Consider the following 20,579-nt stretch of genomic DNA (forward strand, 5'->3'; position numbering starts at 1 on the left):
CAGATCTGCTGACACAACCTTTGTTCAGCAGCCAGGTTCAGATGAAGTGAGGATGGCATTATAGTAGACACCTTGAGGCAGGGAGTCAGTGCTATACACAATTGCACCTACCAGATTAAGCAATTAATGACAGCCACACAAAGCTACCTGTAGCCTGCTCTTTGTTTCCCAGGAGCCATTTCTCTCATTTTCTCACTCGTTCAGGTCCCTGCTGTCATGTTCTTTCCCAGATTCTATGTTCCCATAATTTGGGTCCCTCCTGCTACTTGTTTTTACCTTTTTTCTTCTCCTCAGAAATATTCCTGCCTGCAGCCCTAGTGTTCTGGATGTCCTCTCTCATGGTTAAGACCTTCCCCTAACAACTGGCAGAGATATGTCCCACACCTTCCAAGCCCTGCACTGTGCCATCCCCCACTCAGTGACCTCTCAACACCTTAAACCACATATCCCAGAACCTAAAACAAAGGCCTTCTTCTTCCCTTACTGTACTGGAATTAGACTAGGGACTTTCCTGACTAAGTATTACCCTTCTGGCCAAGTTCAGATTTGTGTGGCAAAGTTTTGGCGCAGATGGGAGAAGATGCTTGCAAGGGACAAGATTAGGTCTCCTGCTCCAGGATGGATGGATGCAGGGGAAAGTATGGGCTGAGACCTGCATTTCAGAGCCCTTTAAAATGACTACTCTTGGAAAGACTTTGGGAAGAGGCCCCCAGTCAGCATGAGGCAAATAGCATGAATGCCCTTGGGAAAGTGAGTTTTTTTACCACAGAACTGTCCCAAGCAGCCACACCTCTGGTGTCAAACTGTTAAAGGGCTTCATGTTGCTGCAGAAGCTTTACTCATGTAAAGACAGAAGGGTCTGGCTCAGCACCATCCACTCTGCCAAATGGATTCAGCTGTCAGTCCAAGGTATCCGCATACTGATTCTGATGAACAATGGCACCCACAGAGCATTATAAACCAGACTGGGCTCCTTCCCCAGAGCTTCACCTTTCCACACTGCTGCCCTGGGTTAAGCTGTGAGTTGTGTGAAGGCAGATTTGGAGTGCTTAATATCATTGTCTCTGATGTCTGCATTATAGGGCTTTGTACACATACTCTGATGCTGTCCTGACACAGGGGAGAATCAAAGCCACTGCTGTTATGGGCCACTTACCAGCAGCTGGGAATTTTTATAATAGTGCTTGGTTCTATCTTGGGCCCTGTCAAAAGTTACCTTTCCCTATTATTTGGGCAGGAAGACCCTGGTCTCAGGGCTGAAGTTCTAGCAGGTTTTTGTTCTAGCGGCTGTTTTGCCTTTGTTCTGGCAGCTCAGCTGACACGCAAAGACAGTTTATTGCAGCTGTGTTCAATATTACAGCTATAAAAGATAAAAGTTGGAGAGTGTGCTGGGTCTTAAGAGATTTGACAAGGAACCAAAAGTGAGTCACTGCCAACAGCTCCACTCTCAAGTGCAGAGGATTTAATAAAGCAGAGGAGTGATGCTCTGTGGTGGGCTGGAGACATTTGGCTTGGAGCTGGGTTCAAGGGACAATGGATGGTGCATCCAAGAAGGGTCCTGGTTGGAAGGGAAAGATGGGCAGGGGCAGAGAGGTCTCATGGGAAGGTCTGTTTTAATGCTGAGCAGATGAAAAACAACTGTGAGATAAGGCAGAGTGGCTCAGCACTCAGAAGGCTGAGGCTGTGCTGATGAGCTTGCTCAAGGTGAAGTGTATATGCCAGAAGGAAAGAGGGCTCTAAGAGTGTAGGCAAACTGTGGCAAACACATAAGAGCTACTTCAAGGATCCATGGCTGAGCTTGTCACACCATGAAGGAAAGTTGCAGGGTGAGTATAGAGGAAGGAAATGGGCCTGGGTGAATTTTTACCATCCCTGTGTTGGGGTCTCCACCCCAGCTGCAAGGCTGCAAACACATGGCAAGCTCACCATTGAAGTTGGTGTGGGGGGAGGAGGATGGAGCAGACATGCATATCAGCCCAGATGAAGTGCTCTTTGCCAGTCATTTGGAGAATGTGGGGCCCCTGTATCCAAGCTGGCTCAAGGACATTGCTGGTTTGAAGGTCAGGGGAAGTAGCATTTGGTGAAACTACAGGCCCTGTATTCATCTTCACAGTGGCCACCTTTCACTGAGGAGGGCTGTTCTGTTTCCCCGCCACAAACTTGCTTACTTGCTGAACTTTCCCACAGCCAGCTGCTTGCTTGTGGACCCTGCAACTGCTCCTCCCCTGATTAATCCCTCACTGGAAACTAAAGCTTGGCTGGGTTCTTTGTACAGTGACCAGATGCACTAGAAACAAGGGAGGCACAAGCTAGTGTCATAACCCTTCCCTGAGAGCCTGCAGCCACCAGACCACTATCATCCTGGCTATTCTACAGACCCTGATGCCTACTCTGTGCCAGTTCCTTCTCTGGTCTGGCACCCCCATGCACATCTAATCAGGGAAAAGGTTAACGGCTTGCCTGCTCGTGTGAGAACATTTCATTGGAAATGTTTGCTTCAGCAGCTTGTGGCTGCATGGCAGCCAGAAAATAATGAGAAACTAGGAGCAGACCACTAGACTAGTCTAGACCTGGAAGGGATGAAGCCCCAAAATACAGGTACTATTTATGTTGGTTTTAGAGATAACAGTGTCTCCCATGCAGATCTCCATATGGTTGCTGCATGGTTGAAAGAAAGAGGTCCATGCAGCTTTGGCAATTTGCTAAGTGCACATACACTAGATAGGGGTGGCTTGATTCTCACAGCATAGATCCCTAGATGACTGTTTGCTTTGTCTGTTAGATGGAAAAAAATGGTCTTGCCTTTCCAAATGATAAAAACACTCAGAGCACCAATGAGACTGTTTGCGCTCTGGCTCATTTTCCACTGGATTTCCCTCAGCCACGGAGCTAGCACAAGAACTTGTGGGCATAATTCTTACAAAGTGACTTGAGGAAGTCAGGACTATTGCAGAAATGAGACCTTAAGCAGAGCCTGAATTAAAACAGGACATTCACAGATGCAAGAGCTGTCAACGCCAATGCCAGGGAGGGGTGGAGACTTTCCTCAGAAGTGCAGTCCCCCTAACTCACATGACTTGAAGAGCTGGATCTGGCCCCAGGCCTTAAAATTCTGTGCATTGCTGAAGTTCATATTTGTAGGTTTCCAAATCTCTCTGACAGACTTGCTGGCATCTGTTTCTATGGAGGATGAGGAAATGATGTGGAATTTTTTCAGTCTCAAACACCCAGCCAAGTCTCCATTTTCTAGGTGTGTTCATGTCATGGATTCCTGTATGCACCGTTTCTACTACCCCTAAACTCAGATCTGTCTTTTCAGATCAGAAGCCTGGGAGCACACCCATTTTATCCTTATCCACATGTTATTTATCTGACAGACTCCCCATTTCCCCTCCTTCTCAATTCTAGCAAGATTCTGGATCAATTAGCCAAGTTCTTACTGGATCTCCAGATGATCCAAGAGGTCCTTCCCGTCCTTGGTCACCCTGAGGGCCAGGCTCACCCTGAAAATGAAGACAACAAAATGTATAAGTTCAAGGAGGCATTTTGGAAGCAGAGTCCTGCAAATGCTAGGGGAGAGCAGTAGAAAAGCAGCACAGCTATACTGGGCAGAAAAAGGACTCTTCTAAAATCAGAACTTTATTCAGACATGGAGCATACTGAAAGGGGCACTAAGTCATAAAAACCAAATGGATTCATCTAACACCCAGAAGAATTCACATGCAGAGATGTGGCTTCACATAGGAAAGAGGCAGGATCTAACTGGAAAGTCCAACCTACTAAGGACCCAATGTCTCCCCAAAGAAGGGAGGTGGGGGATAACATTGTGTTTCAAACTTGGATTCATCTCTGGCAGCTGAAAAGGTGTTGTTTTTTTCTTTTAAAGGAATCTCATTGCTGCTTCAACAACCCTCAGAGGGTCACTTACTGCCATTGCCATCTGTTCAGAGGCTAGTGGCACACACTGGCCCCACTCTGCAAGGGGTTATAAAAATACCTGTAGCGGTGACCCCTTGCCCCAAAGGGTTTACAGAACAAGTCCATGTCTCTTTACAGCCTCTCTCTTCAGCATGCTCTGTTTTTTTTTATTATTGCTGCTCCCAATAATATATACTGCCCTGATACTTATACTCAAATAAATATGGGCTCTCTGCCTGGGTTGAAGGAAGGGTCTTTCCCCTCCCCCAGGCCAAGAGCATTACAACAGCTGTTTCACAGCTGTTGCATCCTGTCTACTCGCACAGCAGAGTTGTAGCCAACGAACCTATGTAACAGGGAATGCAATGGCCACATCCCTTATGTCCAAATTGGTCCCCAGTGTCCACACTGCCAGAGCTACAGATGACTTACAAAGCAAGTGGGTGGGGAGAAATTGGGGATGGGGAGTCCTCCTTGCTGGCTTTCCTAGGCCTTCCCTCTATTTCTTGGCAATCAACCACAGTGGCTCCTGTGTACTTAGGAACTTCCCTGCTCACAGAGCTGGTGAGTGGGGATTTGGCCCTGGTGAAGAATTGAGGGGGAGAGGAGAGCAGATTACTCTAATTCACATTGCTGGGTTTAAAAGGTTTTCAAGGACCAAAGGCCAGGGGAACAATCCTAATGTTAGATAGCAGGACAGTGTGTGTATAGTGGGTGCCAAAAGGATGGGGATGAAACTATTCACCTCTTTCTCATGCAACACTTTCAAAGGGACAGGATATCCCCGCTACTCTGCTAGCACTCTCTCCCTCACACCTGTTAAAAACAGAATGTGTGAAGCCCTGCAGGCTGGCTCCTCTGGCAGCTGGGAGGGAGTGAGGGGAGATATCGGACTGAGGTGAATAGACACCGGCTGCTGGATAGAAGCAGTGATTCTCCAATGAATCTGGGATTTTTAAACTTTCAGAGGGTTTATATATAATATTAATAACATAATAGAATTAACAATGCATACATTATTATTAAATTAATGTGTCAAATGTTTTATTTTAAATTAATAATTCATTTTATTAATAATGTAATGTTTTAACTATTATATATAGTTGAAACAGATTAAAATTGTCCTTTCTGCTCTGCTTTGGATAGCTTAACTCATTACATTTTAAATGAAAAACCTTATTTCCTTCTGAAATCTCCCATTTAACATTAAACCTTAGCACCCACTCTTGCGGTTTTGTCAAGAAGTTCTAGATTTAGGGCAAAAGGTAGGGATTTACACAATGCAAGGTTACTAAAGAAATATCTTCCAGTGACTATATCAGGCTGACTACAACCACCAGACAGTGGGGCACTGTCTAAGTCTAGGGACGGACAGTCGAAAAGCCAGAGCCTGAATTGATTCAATCTTTGCAGGTTAGTCTAATCTGGCTAGGCTAAATCACTTTGTAACTGTACAGACATCCCAGACATGCAGGCACATGCCTGCAGTGGCTCAGGCTAGAAGTCAGGGGATGCTGGAGCAGCCCTCCCTTTCCTTCCAGTCCTGACCGGGGGGCGGGGGGGCGTGGCCAGGCCCCAGCAGGATGCTTTGATTAGGGAAGGGCTCCCCTCTCCCACCTGACCAGCCTAGCAGGGAACTGATAACAGTGTTTATTACCCCTAAATCAGTGTTTATCACCCCATTAAGAAAACAGAGGGACATTACCAGCTACCTGTTGATTTTTCCTTTGTCCTGTCTACCACAGCATGGACCATAGCCAGCATGTGGTCTGCTAGCTAATGCTGAGAGGTGTCTGTAAGGCAGAGGGGATGGGAAGGGGAGGGGTTATAGTTTCTGCTTGCAGTTTCTGCTTGAGCTCCAGCCAGGGAGCAGAGGGGAGAGGACAGCCCTGCTGTGGAAGAGAGAGCCCCACCCAGCCCAGAGAGCATGCTGGGATGCTAGGGGAGTCAGGTTTAACTTAAACCAGCCAGGGGTCTGGGACAGACATTGCATACAGTGGTTTGACTCAAATCAGTTAAGTCTGATACTACATTCAACCAGGTTTATCTCAAACTGGTTTCAGCCTTTTACAAACTGGTTTATGTGCAGTGAACATCTCTTCTGTAACAGGTTTAAACCAGTTTCTGATCACTTAAACCGGTTTATGTGTAATGTCTGTCCCTAACTTAAGAAACAAAAATCTGCAAACAACCCCCAGATATTTTGCACCATGCCTGCATGCAGGTGGGCACAGACCATTCCAATACACGTCATGTCTGTGAAAGAGATGGATGTACTGCTAAGATTCTAAATGGAAAGACAAGAAATGTTCATGCTCTGTCAATCCCAGGGCTCAGTGCAAACTCGAAGCCTTTTAGATGAATAGCTAAATCTCAGTAAAGCAAAATGCACTCCACTTATGTGCACAGCATATTGTTTCCCATATGTGCACTTCCACTGTGCATTCTCGTATCTACGCTTAGATCTGTTGGCAATGCATGGTCTGACCAACTTGGTAAGTATCTAAACATTGTCCAAAAGAACTACTCCTTTCTCTATTTCATAACCTTATTTGAACCAAGCACTTCTTCAGCCTGGCTGTGCTAAGCCAGTCACTGGCGCACTGAAATAAAAAAAATCTTGTTAATACATCTCCATTACTTTCCTACCTTATTTAAGACTCTGCCTATGGCATAGAGCTTGGACAAAATACCAGTTTAGAAGAATTAAATCCATTGTTTGCTAGCTATAAACTTCCATCAGGGCTGGCCAAGAAGTAAATATAAAACATAACATTCAAAGGGCTCTGAATACTGATGGAGAAATTTCTGGCAATGCAGTCATACCTCGTGTCTAAACTGAATCTTGGAAATTAGTCCCTCTCTCTTTGTTAACAATTTCATTCCAAGGCCCTATTGTGGCTTCATTTTCATGCACATCTGCCATTGCAAACAACATACAGCAGGGTTGCTGTTCCCAGAACATAGCATGTAAACAGGAAATTACAATTTTGGCATTTTCCAGCAAGCAAGGTTCAAAAACCACATGGAGCTTCCTCTGTACTGTGCTGTGCAGCTTCCCCCGTAGCCTTAAGAACTCCTGCCCAGTTTCTAAGCTGCTAGTGTCTTAGAGTTCCAGCATTCATTGCTAAAAAAGGGCAGAACATACTGCAAGAATTCCCCTGAGGGTAATCAAGCTCAAGTCAAGTCAGCCCTGAGGCCACTGTGACCACTGGGGCACTTTAGATGCTGTAACAACCCTCATTCACTCTGTCCTGTGTTTGGCTAGCTTTGTACACTCTACCAGTTGAAGCCCAATCCAGTCCTTAATATTGGTTCCCCAGCTCTTGTTGGGTCTGCCTCTTTTTCTCTTCCCCTCCACTGTGTCCTGCATTATGGTGTTGGCGAGGGTGTCCAGTCTTCTTGTGATGTGTCCAAACCACTGCAGCTTCCTTTGTTGCACAACCTCCAACTATGGTTCGTAGGTTCCAATTTCTTGACTGATTTGCTGCTTGATGGACTCATTGGGCTGGTGCTCTGTGTACAAGACATGAAGCAGCCTCCTAAAGCAGCACATTTCAAATGCCTGAATTCTGTTCTCTAACTTCTTATTAAGCATCGATGCCTCACAGCCATAAAGCATCGTAGAGACGACTACTGCATGAAGCAGATGAAACTTTACGTTTTGTGTAATATTGCTGCTTGTCCAGATTTTCTTTAAGATTTTTAGTTGGCTGCTGGAAATGGCTATTCTGGTCTTGACTTCCTTTTCAGATGTTAAGTCTTCTCTGATGGTGGCTCCCAAATACTTACAACTTGTTACTCTTTCTAGTTTTTCATTGCCGATTGTCACATCAACTTTGCTGTCAGTGATCTTGGGATTTGTCATGACTTTGCTTTTCTTAGCGCTTATTTCCATTCTGCAGCTCTTTGCAGTTTTGTCTAGCATTTCTGTAAGTTCTTGAAGCTCTTCAGATGTCCCTGCTATCAGTTCGATGTCATCAGCAAAACGCAGGTTGTTGATATTCCACCCTCCAACTGATATGGTGCCTGTGAAATTCTCTAAGGTATCTGACATGATTTGCTCAAGGAAGAGGTTGAAAAAGCAAGGTGAGAGCAGGCAACCTAGGCACATTTCTACTGAAGTTGCAAACTATGCAACAATATTGTTGTTGATCGCCACTCCACTTCTTGCATTGCTGTGAAGTCCTTCTATTAGTGTTATCAGAAATCTGCTGATATTATGCTTCTTCTTAGTGAGCCAAAGTGCTTTGTGCCACACCCTATCAAAAGCTTTCTTGAAGTCTATGAAGTATGATGTTCTTTTTGGTGATCACAGTGCTTTTCACACAGTACTTGGATGTTGAGGATTTGCTCTGTGGTATTTCTGTATGCTCTAAACCCAACTTGCTTTTCTACCAGCATGGTTTCCACTTGAAGCTTTGTGCATTGGTGGAGATTCCCCTATTTAGAAGGGAAATGATGACTGATATCATCCATTGGGTTGGCCAAGTTTTCTCCCTCCATATCATGTTGCAAATTTTGTGAAGCATGCTTGTTACGTTTGTTAGGGTGACAGTGTTTGGATCGTAAGGAGCATTGGATTTGCAGCTGAATAAAAGGCTATAACCTGTGGCCTAGCAAGCTGCTAACCACAAGGCAAAATGGTATGTTAAAAGTAACATTGCAAGATGCTTAGGTAAGCATTTTCCTAACAATATAATAGCGTTGTAAGATATATAGTTCATCGTGTAAGAAGAACAACATGCAGACCACCAGCTATCATTGGGAGATAAAGCAGAAGCAAGACCTTGAAATGGTGAAGAAATCAGCAAAAGACTGCAAGTGACTGAAAGAAGCTGGGGTCAGGGTCTTAAACACACTCATAGCAAAAAGATATGTAAATAATTTTAATGCATAGGCAATTCCATGCTAATGAAGTAAACAGTAAACAGAGGCAGAGCTTAAGATGGGAAGGACTAAGGGTTGGAACAAAGGAGAGGCAAAGGTGGGGTAAATGTTAATAAGCATAAACTAAGGTGTATAAATATGGAAAGAACTAATTTTTGTGGCAGCTCCCTGGTTTGTTGGAGCATTGTCCAAAGCTGTCTCCATTTTGAATAAAGCTGTTGACGAGCAATGTGTGCAGGTGATGCATGATGGCATTGATTTGTTGTCTCCCTAGTTGCTGGGCATCACATGGAGTTGAGGTCTAACAATGTTGTCACCTGTCTTCAAGAATTCTGCAGCTATGTTGTCTAGCCCAGGTACTTTCTAAATCTTCAAGCATCTAATGGGTGCTTCTGCTTCTTAAGGTGTCTGGGTCTTCCTCTTCAGTGTTTCCAGGTACTCCTTTCTCTAGTTCGTCAAGTACCTTGTGCTCCATTTGGATGTTGTAATTATAGAGTTCCTTTGTATACTCTGCCCATATCTTGTGTATTGCATTGTTTTCAGTAAGTATTTTTCCATTCTTGTCTTCTACAGCCACTGTTCTTGCTTAGTGTGTTTTTGTTATCTTCTTCAGGCTCTCAAATGCTTTCTTGTTGTTGTTGTTCTCAAAACCACTTTGAATTACTTCACACCTGTTTAGAATCCAGTCTTCTTTCACCTTTCTTATTTAATTTCTTACATTCCTGTTTGCTTCTCTGTAATTGAGACTGCCAGATTCTGAATCAAAATGTTTAGGCTTTCAGTGCTCGTCATGCATCATACATTTCCATGATTTTGTTGTTCATCCACGGTTGACTCTTTTTCTTAGCTGTTCCAAGCAAATCTTCTGCTGTTTCTTTGATTGCTTGAATGAATCCATCTGTAATGTTTTGTAAGTCAGTTAGCATTAGGAGTGGTTCAAATTTTCCTCCAATTTTTATGTTGAAGTCAGCCTTTATTGTGGGATCCCTGAACTTTTCTAGGTCATATTTGACTATTAGTATATTTTTGTTTGCAATCTTCTTCAGTTTCAGCTTTATTGTCATCATTACTAAATTGTGGTCACTGCCAACATCAGCTCTGGGAAATTATTTGGTTTATTCAGGTTGATGCTTGATTGGAAATCAATTAGATGTGAGAATGTAGTTTAATTGATTCTTGCAGGTGCCATCAGGAGACATTTATTTCACTCTTCTTGATGGTTTGTGCAGATAAACTTGTGTGGGTAAAGTGAAAAGTGTGAGATGAGAAATAAAGTCACCAGGTCTAAACGGTGGAGATGAGATGGGCTGTTCAAAGCTTTCACAATCCACCGTGAGGGAGAAGGTAGTAAGACATTTCTGGGGAAAACCTAGCACTGAATGTATTCATGGGATGGTTTGGTGGCAGCTGGCAAAGCAATGACATGACAACTGCACTGACCTAAAGGATCTGTAGGAAATCCCAGACCTAGCCTCCTAGATCTTGGTCTTCTCTGCACAGCTGTAGTTTCCCCACTGGCATGGCAGCAGGCTGGCTTATTGTGAGCCTGTTGGCTCTGTCATCCCACAGCTTTCTTTTTGAGCGTGGAGTTGATGCAGAAATAAATGACCAGGAGCAGTTTGCTGTGAGAGCCACTTGTTGTAGAGGGCATTCTTCTCCCCCTCTCTGGCTGGCCAGACCTTCTGAAACGGGGCATGTTCAGAACCACATAGAATTCTCCAGAGGGCTGCCGGCAGCTTCAAGTTGGAGGAGTGTGTCTGAATCTGCTTAAAAAGCTTCCCCCCCACTACCCCAGCACTTCTAATGCTCATCTCATCCTCAGGCCTTGCTTACTGCCCTGTATGCCAAGTAACAAGCGGGTGAAATGGCTCTGCAAGACCAGCAGGTTTTGGGTGACACTTGAAACCCAAAACAAAATAAGAGTGGCACTCTTATTTTTGATAGTGAGCCAAGTGAATAGAACAGCTTGCCATAACCCTTGTTTGTTAATAGCTCTTTGCAGCAGAAAGACCTGCAGGGATGGAAGAACTTTGTGCCCAGTACAGGAAACCACTTTTTATTAAGCAGATGCAGCTGTTTGATGTTTGAAATTCAGGGCTCTCGAAGAAACTTTTTCTACCTGCCTTACACTGCTGCAAAGCAGACTGAGCAGGTTTTGAATCTACATCTCTAATCTCCACAGAGAGTGGCCTAACTGCCCGGCTAGGGGGTGGGCAAAGTGTTGAGGGAAGGAATATTCTCTCAGTCTCTTATTCATTGTATATCACTTTGTTTAAATAAATATTTACTGCATCAGAGAAAGTGAAAAGGACTCCATAGCTTGGTGGTGAGGGTACTCACATGGGACCTGATTTTAAATCCCTGTTCTGAAACAGACAAAAAGGGGATCTCAACCCAGGTGTCACCCATCTCAGGACGGGCTAGCAGTGGATTGTTCTCAACTTCTCCTTCTGGAGCTGCTCTGCTTCATTAAAAAATCAAATATTCATTGACTCCAGGACTAGAACCTGAATGCTCTATGTGACTGCTCTGGTCATGGTTTGGAGAGTCTTTCTGGCCTCTCTCTCTGTCCCAGTGAATATATAGTTGAAGAACAGTGTGAACAGTATGACTAAGAAAGGTCAACACCATAACACACTAATATGGTGGACAGGGCACTTTCCTGGGGATTCAAGTTTTCTTTGGCTGAGGAAGGTTTTAAACCCAGGCTTTCTGACATCCCATATCACTGGCTTCTTGGCTTAAAGTGAAGCGGATGGTAGGAGGGGGGAGCATTTCCTCCAGTGAACTGGTTCTGTGACTCTCTCCCAAAATAACCAATGTCAGCAAAAACTATTAGCCATTCACTGAATATATGGAATAGAGCATTTCCAAACCTCAAAGGCCTTGCACACAGAGTGACAGTTTACAGACCACTACTGCTGTGCTGCTTGGACACAGATATGGAAATCTTAGTCAAGATACTTTGCACTGATCTTTATAGTTGCCCGGCTACAAAAGCAAAACACGGGGTGCGCGTTCCACCAACTCAGTTCTGAATCTGGCTGTTAAGTAAGCAGTAGCTTCCCAGGTGTTTTCACCGTGCATTTCTTAAAACATGTCTGAGGAGAAAGAACTCGTTTGTGTTTTGGTTGTACAGTAAAAAACAGCAATGACAGCAGCCTTACCATGTGTAAGAGAGGGACAGGCAAACAGTAATTCATCAGTGACAGGTCAGTACGGTATGCCCTACTTGTTGTTGTTCTTATTTCTCATCACCACCACCTCACGAAGCAACGGCACATTTTCCATCTCCTTGACACAAAGTGTGGCATTGCCTGGTGTTTTCAGCATGTTGATTTTGGACAAGTGAGTACTACTGCCCACCTACTCCTCCTCATGAGCCTGTTGAATGATTCACCAAGTGGCAGACATGCAAAATACTTTCCTACTTACTCCCAGCCCATCCTGAAGACCTCAAACCCCTCTTAAAGGGGAACTGAGGGAGAACTCCCCCTTTCTCCACACATACACACACTTTCCTGCTCACCACCCATCAGTGAATGGCATCTGCACACTCCCTAATGAGTCACAGGAACAAGGAGACTGCTGTGATCCTAAAAACCTGTACAGGTCTCTCTGAAACAGCTCTCATGCAGAGAACTCATGGAGCTGAAATACCAGATTCATGCTAATGCCATATGAAAACTCAGAGCCATTTACTGCCAAGCACTTCTAACATTTTCACTTCATTTTCTCTGCTGTCATTTTCTTTCTTCCGTCCCAGTCCCTTGCTTTGCTGCTATCCTCCACAACTGTCTTAACTTTTGAGGTAGAGAAGTTGGAAAATTTCCCTCCAAGTCCCAGATTCCAAAGCAAAAATCATTCCCAATGTGAGCAATCTTCATGCAGGAAAGGAGAAGTTTTCCCTGGGGCATCTGAGACAGCAGTTTCCTTTTCACAGACTTCTTGTCACACTTTTAGCTTCTTTTCTACCTTGGAAAACTCAGAACAACAGCAGAGTCTCCCAGGGCATTTTTACACATGCATGCACTGCAGTGCCAGATGCTTTGAAAAGCGCCTGGCGCTGCAACACTTGGAGTTGTATAGGTGGTGAAATGTGCATCAGCACTGAGAAAATGGCAGCAGTGCGCTTTTTAACTAAAACACATAGAAGGTGCTTTAGTTCAAAAGTGCACCACTGCCATTTTCTGCATGGTGACATGCATTTCACCATTTATACAATTGCACATAGACCCGAACACAGCCATGGGGAAACCAGGCAGCCACCCAGGGTCCAGACAGAAAGGGGGCCTGAAAATGGGGAAAAAAAATTGCAAAACAAAGTTTTAATATTGAGCATATACAAGGGGCCCAATACTAAAAGTTCACCTGGGGCTGCCAGGAGTCTAGGTACACCACTGACTGTGCATGATGCAGCGCAGTGCGTATCAACTTGCATGCAGAGCAGACTCGATTAATCAAGTCTGCTACGAAGTGGCGGATCTCTGGTGCATTGTGGGACCCCAAACTGTGTGTATAAATGCCCCCAATGCCTGAAGAGGGGTGTTTGTGCCCAAAAGCTTGCAAAGAACTTTTCTCTAACTGTTTAGCTGGTTTAATAAAAGTTATCACATCTACCCAAAGAACCTTGCCTGTCAGCTTCCTTTAACATTCTTCTATCCTGGAAGAAGGGTTGGCAGCAGAGTGGAAGGACAAGAGGACATGATGAACTTTTCCTACAGAGAGTAAAGCTGTGCTGCTTCAGCTTGGCCATACCCCATAACTCCCTCCTTGCTGGCTTTGCCCCCAGGACCACTAGAGAATCAACCAGATGGCTATATTCTCTGCTACACTGTTGACATCTGGGACCCACATACTACAGACCCACATACACAAAGTACACAGGAAGGAGGAAGACTCTTTTCCACTGCCACTGTTACCCTCTGGCCCCACTGCCACAGGAACTGTTCAGATATGCACTGTTGGGCTGGGAGCATAACAGTCCTCATGATTAAGAGGTCCAAAGCTAACATTTCACGATCCTTTGGAACCTGGATCTGTCCATCCAAGCCCTCAGAAGCAATGGCCACGATGGTACACAGTTTCATTAAAAAAAAAACAACAAGTAGTAAATAGTAGGAACCAGGTATAGGAGAGATTTGTTTGAATGCACGAAGGGACCTTTTCATGCTATCTTCTGACCTAGTGGTGAAATCAATGAGGTGCTGGCCTATGAAAGAAGTCTGATGGGATCAGATATTGGACCTATATTTGCACTCTCTAATACATGCCCTTTCCTGGGTTATGCTGGGGAAGCACCTGTGTGGAAGCAGGCAGAGATAATGCAGTGAGAGAAATAGCATCATGAGTCAGTAGTTACCTTGTCTCCTCTTGGCCCCCGAGTGCCAGGCGTGCCCTGCGGGCCTCTCTCTCCATTACTGCCCTGTTAGAAAAGAATCAAATGCTGGTTCAGAACCTGCTACACAGCAGTGCAGGCTCTGGTCACATTGTGCTCTTCATTTGCCCTGGTCACACAGATCTTGGATGATTCTTCAAGGAAGATCATAGCATTGGACCAGATTATCCTCCTACCATGTAAATTGTAAAAGGAGGCAGGAGAATCAAAATACCTCAGGTGCACTACCACTTCCAAACCCCACACAGCCTACTGTGGAGTGACTGCTGAGGGCCATGAAAGGAGAAGTAACACATGGCCTCTGTGAGGATGGCTAAGGTCTCCCCTGAATCTGTTACTCCAGTGCCAACATGCAAGTATCCTGCAACTGAGAATCTAAGACAAAATGTCATGCATAGGTTTCATGTCTTCTTCCCTCATTCAAAGACTTGCACAGGATTTAGCTTCAAAACTCTGACTGAATTATTGGACTGGACTGGACTAAACCCCAGCACACTGTTGGTCAAGCCTCAGTGCTCTGAGGCTCACTGTGTACATCAAGAGAAGATACCCATTTCTTTCCTGTTAGAATTCTAGTTTTACCATTGTTCCTGATGCTCATGAGTTACCCCAGCTCTGTTGAGGACTAGCCAAACACAGCAGTTACAGTGCCCTATATCTCATCACTGTGACATATTGCAAGACTCTCTTACCCTTTCTCCAGGAGGGCCATCCTGACCAGGATTTCCCTGCACAAAAATAAAAGCTGTGTTAAAACATTTGAAGCTGCCAACAAATGTAGTCATCCATTCCAGAAAAGTACAGATGACTCACCTCATCCCCCAGCTCCCCTTTCTCTCCATTGGCACCAGCACTCCCAGGTGGACCCTACACAAATAAATGAGACAAAAAGCAAACAAGATAAATCCGAGATGAGTTTGAACTAAAGCCTTGTGGCATTGTCTTACAGCTGCAACCTACACAATACAGCTAATTTTCAGAAGAAGAAAGCTGGCCAGAGGGACAGCTTCTGCCTTCAGACAAGAAGGTTGCAGCAAAGGGGGAAAGTCTCTGAAGATCAAACTCTAAGATGTGCACTTGCTTCTTCAGCACTTGCTTCTTCACCTGTAATGGGAGTTCCCACGTGAATAGCCTGACACACTTGTGTAAGTGTTTTGAGGGTAGGTGCTAACAGAGAGCAGGGTCACTGTTCAAACAGTCCATGCATTCCTCTACAATTGCTTCAAAAGTTTGTGACAAAGCAGCAATGTTTCCTTTTGAGTCTGGATTTTTTGAAGAAATAAGAACCAAAGGCAGAAAGCTATTCTTGCTGTGACTGATTGGGTGGCGATGTTGCTACCATATAAAGCTAGTCATAGCCCTAGCACCAAGACATGTAGAAGGAATAACAGTACAAAGATGAAAGCAGGGGCAGCCTTAGGTGAAAGCACTTTACTGACCTTTTCTCCAGTGTTTCCAGGATTTCCTGGCCTACCAGCTTTCCCATTAACTCCAGGCTCTCCCTTAACAAAAAAACCAAACAGTGTTATTAAAAATAAAAATCACTGTTCCCATCTCAAATTGCTTCATCTAAACCAGTACATTTCAGGTATGTTATATCATATTGTGAGCAATCAAAAACATTTCCTAGGTTCTTACCCAAATTATTTTCCTTCAAGATTTAGATCTTTTTTTTGTAGGCCATAGAGAGATGAACCCAGGGTAAAAGACCAAGAGGGTATTTGTTATCCTCTACATGAGTAACAGTCTGGGTACAAGCAGATCTATCTATATGCTCTTCCAACTTCCAAGAGAATTGCCCACTTTGAGCCTTTTATAGCTAAGGATGTGAAGTGGCAGTGTTTATGTTTATCCATCTCAAAGGAAACAGGAGTTTAAAAATGAGAAGCTATGAAACCAAACAGGCTTCTATATCCACCTTGTACTATTCTCTAACCAAGTCGGGATTGCATGCATGTATTCTGTGGATGCTTCTGTGCATTCTAATATTAACTCCAGGTCACTTGGCAAATTTCAGGAAGTGATATGTTATGGTGGGGCATCTATTCTTATGAGAAAGGCTTCAGAGCCTGGGACAGTGTTTTATAAGAACCCTCCAAAAACAAAATTCTAGGTTCATGAAAAATTTTACACTGCTGTTGAACAGAACAGGGACACAGCAGGTTGTTGACCTTGTAGGCAGGTTATAATAGGAACTAGAGGGAAAAAGGGAGGGAGGAAGATTTCTGAGGTTACATTAACAGGCTCAGCATAGTTTTATGAAAACTTGCTAAGAGCACTGAAAAGCCGTGGGGTGACAGAATGCAAGTCAAGAAATTGGGCTTCCAAAATTCTAACTCCTTTAGTTGACAAAACCCAAAACCTCCTTAGAAACATGCCTATTTTTTAAATTAAAAAAAAAGATGTGATGGTTCTAGATGCCCACAAGCCACAGAACCAGAGCTGCCTTGCTGAATCTCTGCTATAAAGCACAATGTTCAGCAAACTGAAAGTATTGCTGGGGGGTTACATACTATGCATAGTCTGCATCATGGAGTTTTGTATAATGGCTGATATTTTAAGACCTTTCAGAAATAATTCAGCAACAGCCAGAGGTATAACAAGGCATCTGGGTGCCCAAGGCAACAGGATACATAGGGGCCATGATCATACAGCTGTGGTGGACGCTCTTATTTTTCCACCCTCCTCCCACAAGTTGGTGTCTGGGGCTGCTGCCCTGTTGCCCCACCCTGGTTATGCTACTGGTGACAGTCGTTTCAATCTTCTTTTATGAAACCTGATGTGAGCATTAGCACTTTGACATTTTACATTTCACATCTCTCCAGAAACAGCCCACCTTATTGTTTCACCATTATTCTGGATTACCTATCTTGGAATAGCAACATTTGTCATGAGCCACTGAAGTGAATTATGCAAATTGAACAAGCATAAGGAAGCTGAGGATGGATGAATCGCTGCACTCCTTGGCTTCACTCCAGAGCCTATTTGACTAATGAATGCTTTGCTTGCTAGTCATCCTAGAAGGATCCCCCACCAGTAGCTGCCATGAAGAAGACTTCTTAACACTAAACTTTTTATACAATTGCTCATTTTTATACAAGGTGGTGTTCAGTTGTTAGATTCATTTGGAGCTCCAGCTTGATTTTTTCTTCACCCCAGAAGTCCACCAAGGGAAAGCCTCAGCATATAAATTAATTGGACCATTAAAAGGTCAGTAACAAAATCAAGATAGTTGAACTCCTACACTTCCCTAGGCCTAGCAAGAGAAGCATGTTTGACATCACACTGAGAAAAGCTGAGCATCTGCAAGTCCCACAGATGTCAACAAGAGTTTTGCCCTGAGCTGGCACTGGAAGCTCTGCTCCATTGGTATTCATTTTGGTCCATGGATTTGCATTCAAGGAAACTTCAATAACAATAAAAGATGCATCACTCACCATTAACCATTAAATACATTTTCTATAAGTGGTTTCCAAGTCTGCTCATCTCACTTGTAAGCTTCATTATGGAATTTTCATTTAGCAAACAATGACCTGCCATCCCCTGTACCATTGACAGAAGAAAGCTGAAGCTCAGGTGTGGCTGAATGAATACTGCCTGAAATTCATTACTCACCTTTGATCCTTTGAGGCCATAAGCACCAGGGTCTCCCTTAGGTCCAGGAGGGCCTTGTGATCCCTATTACAAATAAGCTAGTATCAATGTACACAGAAAATCAAACTGGCATCAAACATCCCAAATATCCTATTAAGTTTCCACCATTCTGACTGAAGAGGCATATCAGTAAGTTAATAAGGGATCAAGGAAATTGAGAGCATTTCAGAATTACATGCCTTCATGGGGCTGAGTCACATGCTGTGTCTTATGAAAACTGCTGTAAACATTTATATGCTTTTGCAATATAAAAGTAAATTAAAACAAAGCAGCTTGTGATCTCTGTCCTGGGTGGATTCAGGAAAGGAATGAGCGGGGGATGCTACCACACCCACTTCAGCTCAATGATCTCCTGAGCTCCCTGCTGATCAGTGCAGGCTCCTGACAGACCTCTGGCTGCCTGTGCAGGGACCTTTCTGAACTCACCGGCTGGTTGAGATGGGCTCTTGCCAGACCCATTTCTTTTGCATGTCTCTGGAGCCTGGGGGAGACCACTGCTGCTGTTCCTCCACCCACAACACCTTCCCTATGCTAAATTCAGGGGCAGGGGAAAAGAAGGGGTGAATGGTGGTGGCCATCACACCTCTTGGGTTCTGGAACTATATTAAAGCAGTCACTCCAGCAAGAGCCTACACCAACCAAGCTGAGGGAGCTCACTGCAGCTGGAAGGGGGTTCAACTGCAACAATGCATTGCCTTGGGATTTGCCCCAATTCCAGTTGTTGGAGTACAGCAATAGCATTTCTATTTGAATTTTTTTATTAACAGTGATGGAACATTATGTTCTGTACCATAACCTGATTAATAGGAAGGGATCAAATCACTTCCTTCAAATGACACACCTGACAAGATGGCACAATTTGACACACAGAAATGAATGACTAAAGGCTACACCCATGTTCCTATATAGTTTTTAGGAAAAAAGTGCCCCTTAAAAGCCATCTCATGGAATGCAAACACCCATCATTCACATCAATGACTGCAATGTAGCATAGACATTTCCAAACTACCATTAAATGAGCTAGTGCAGGTCCCATCATGCAGGTCAACACAGGTAAATTCACCCAGCTTTTCAGGTAGATTTTGCTGCCTGTGTTGAGCTTTGTATTGCTACAGCTAGCTCACATCAAGTTGGCTTGTGTATCTTAACACTAGACTATAGTCACTATTCTGGTGGCATAGCCCATATTATTTTTAGGTGACCTATATACAAAACACAGCTGGGAAATTAGTTCAGTATCTGGGAAATTTTCAAGCCTAAAACAGCTTAAGTATTTTTAGTGGTATAACTATAATTTTAAGATTTATTTTAATTACCTAATCCATGAACTGATAAATTGCCTAACGTACAAACTGATAAAACTACATAAATGCCCAGTGTAAATAAAGTTTTATATATATAACTATCTTTCTATCTTGGATTCCTTTAGAGGATTATTTTGCATGGTTGAATACTTAGTGTCATTTTCTTTCCTCTCTCAAACACTGAAGCTCTCCGTCTAGAAAAAAAACAAGCAAGTAGGTTTGTGTGCATTGCATGTTTAATGATAACTTAGGACTAAAAGCAATGGTTTTCCACATTTGACTATTTGGGCCTTAGGGTTTTCTGTTTGAAAATTGTGCTTCAATAAAATTGCTACTTTTTGACAAATTTCAGGATGTCTGAAGTGCCATGAAATGCATGTCTTTGTTTTTATTTAAAAAATGTATTCAACTATGAAAGTAATCATCATGCATACATGTCACGGCTACAATCAATTACCTCTTTTGAAGGCTAAATTATTAATCAAGAATTTTGCTGAAATTTTTCTGTGCAATGTACTCAGAATCCTCTGTTTTAACCTATGGTCAATTTTGGGGTTTTATATTTTGGGTCTTTAAAAAAGAGGAGCCTTAATCCACAGAGGTAGGGTAAAGTCTTACAGACACCTATGCATATGACTGACTTTTGTCACAACCACATGTATTTCATGGAGTTTAAGCCTAAAAGGAACTGTTAAATAATCTAATCTTGCTTTTTATAATCAGATCATCTAATCTGATTTCCAATAATCCTTAAATTTAATCTGTTTCTTCTGTATTGATCTCAATAATTTGTTTTTGGCAAAAGCCATCTTCCAGAAAGTCATGCATTCTTCATGGGAAGGCACCAACAGATGGAAACTCCATTATTTCCCCTGGTAACTTGTTCTAATGGCTAATTCTGGCTTTCAGATTCATCATCATCATCATCACAGATCTCCATTTGCTCTATAAAATTAATCCATTCTGATCTAGTGCTCTGAATGTCCTTGAATAAAACAAGTATACAACAACATGTGGCTAATAACAGCGAATCCACAGGTACTCTGGAACAATTTCTACCAGATTACATCCACCTCCTAAAAAAAACCCTCTTCTATTCTCAGATGACAGGGCTGAGGTGAGGAATTGTATCATATCTCTGCAGTCACAAATATGTCACCTCTCCACTGTGATTTCTCCTGGGCCCCAGGAAGTGCCACATATTAAGATTCCAGGTGGCTGGCAGGCTGATTCCCAGTCACAGGCATTGCCATTCTTTCTACCATGCTTTTAATTAAAGACAATATATGTTAAAGAAAGACAAACCACCAAAGTACATACGTCAAATCCTGGAGATCCTTTGCAGCCTGGTAACCCAGGATATCCATCTTCACCCTATTAGCAAAGAAAAAAGGCCTGCAGTGAACCTCCTGCTG

General features: G+C 43.5%; 1 protein-coding gene across 1 annotated transcript in view; it reads right to left on the bottom strand.

Moving 5' to 3' along the window:
- COL6A1 (collagen type VI alpha 1 chain) overlaps positions 1-20,579 on the bottom strand; it is an 83,220-nt gene that overhangs the window by 33,510 nt on the left and 29,131 nt on the right. The window contains exons 14-20 of the mRNA XM_006022069.3: positions 20,485-20,538; positions 17,822-17,884; positions 15,646-15,708; positions 15,020-15,073; positions 14,899-14,934; positions 14,171-14,233; positions 3,441-3,503 (exon numbers count right to left, since the gene is read on the bottom strand). Of these exons, the coding sequence (XP_006022131.1) occupies positions 3,441-3,503; positions 14,171-14,233; positions 14,899-14,934; positions 15,020-15,073; positions 15,646-15,708; positions 17,822-17,884; positions 20,485-20,538 (396 nt within the window). The remainder of the gene's footprint in view (positions 1-3,440; positions 3,504-14,170; positions 14,234-14,898; positions 14,935-15,019; positions 15,074-15,645; positions 15,709-17,821; positions 17,885-20,484; positions 20,539-20,579) is intronic.

This window comes from Alligator sinensis, unplaced genomic scaffold (genome assembly GCF_000455745.1).
Source record: "Alligator sinensis unplaced genomic scaffold, ASM45574v1 scaffold566_1, whole genome shotgun sequence".
Lineage (NCBI taxonomy): Eukaryota > Metazoa > Chordata > Crocodylia > Alligatoridae > Alligator > Alligator sinensis.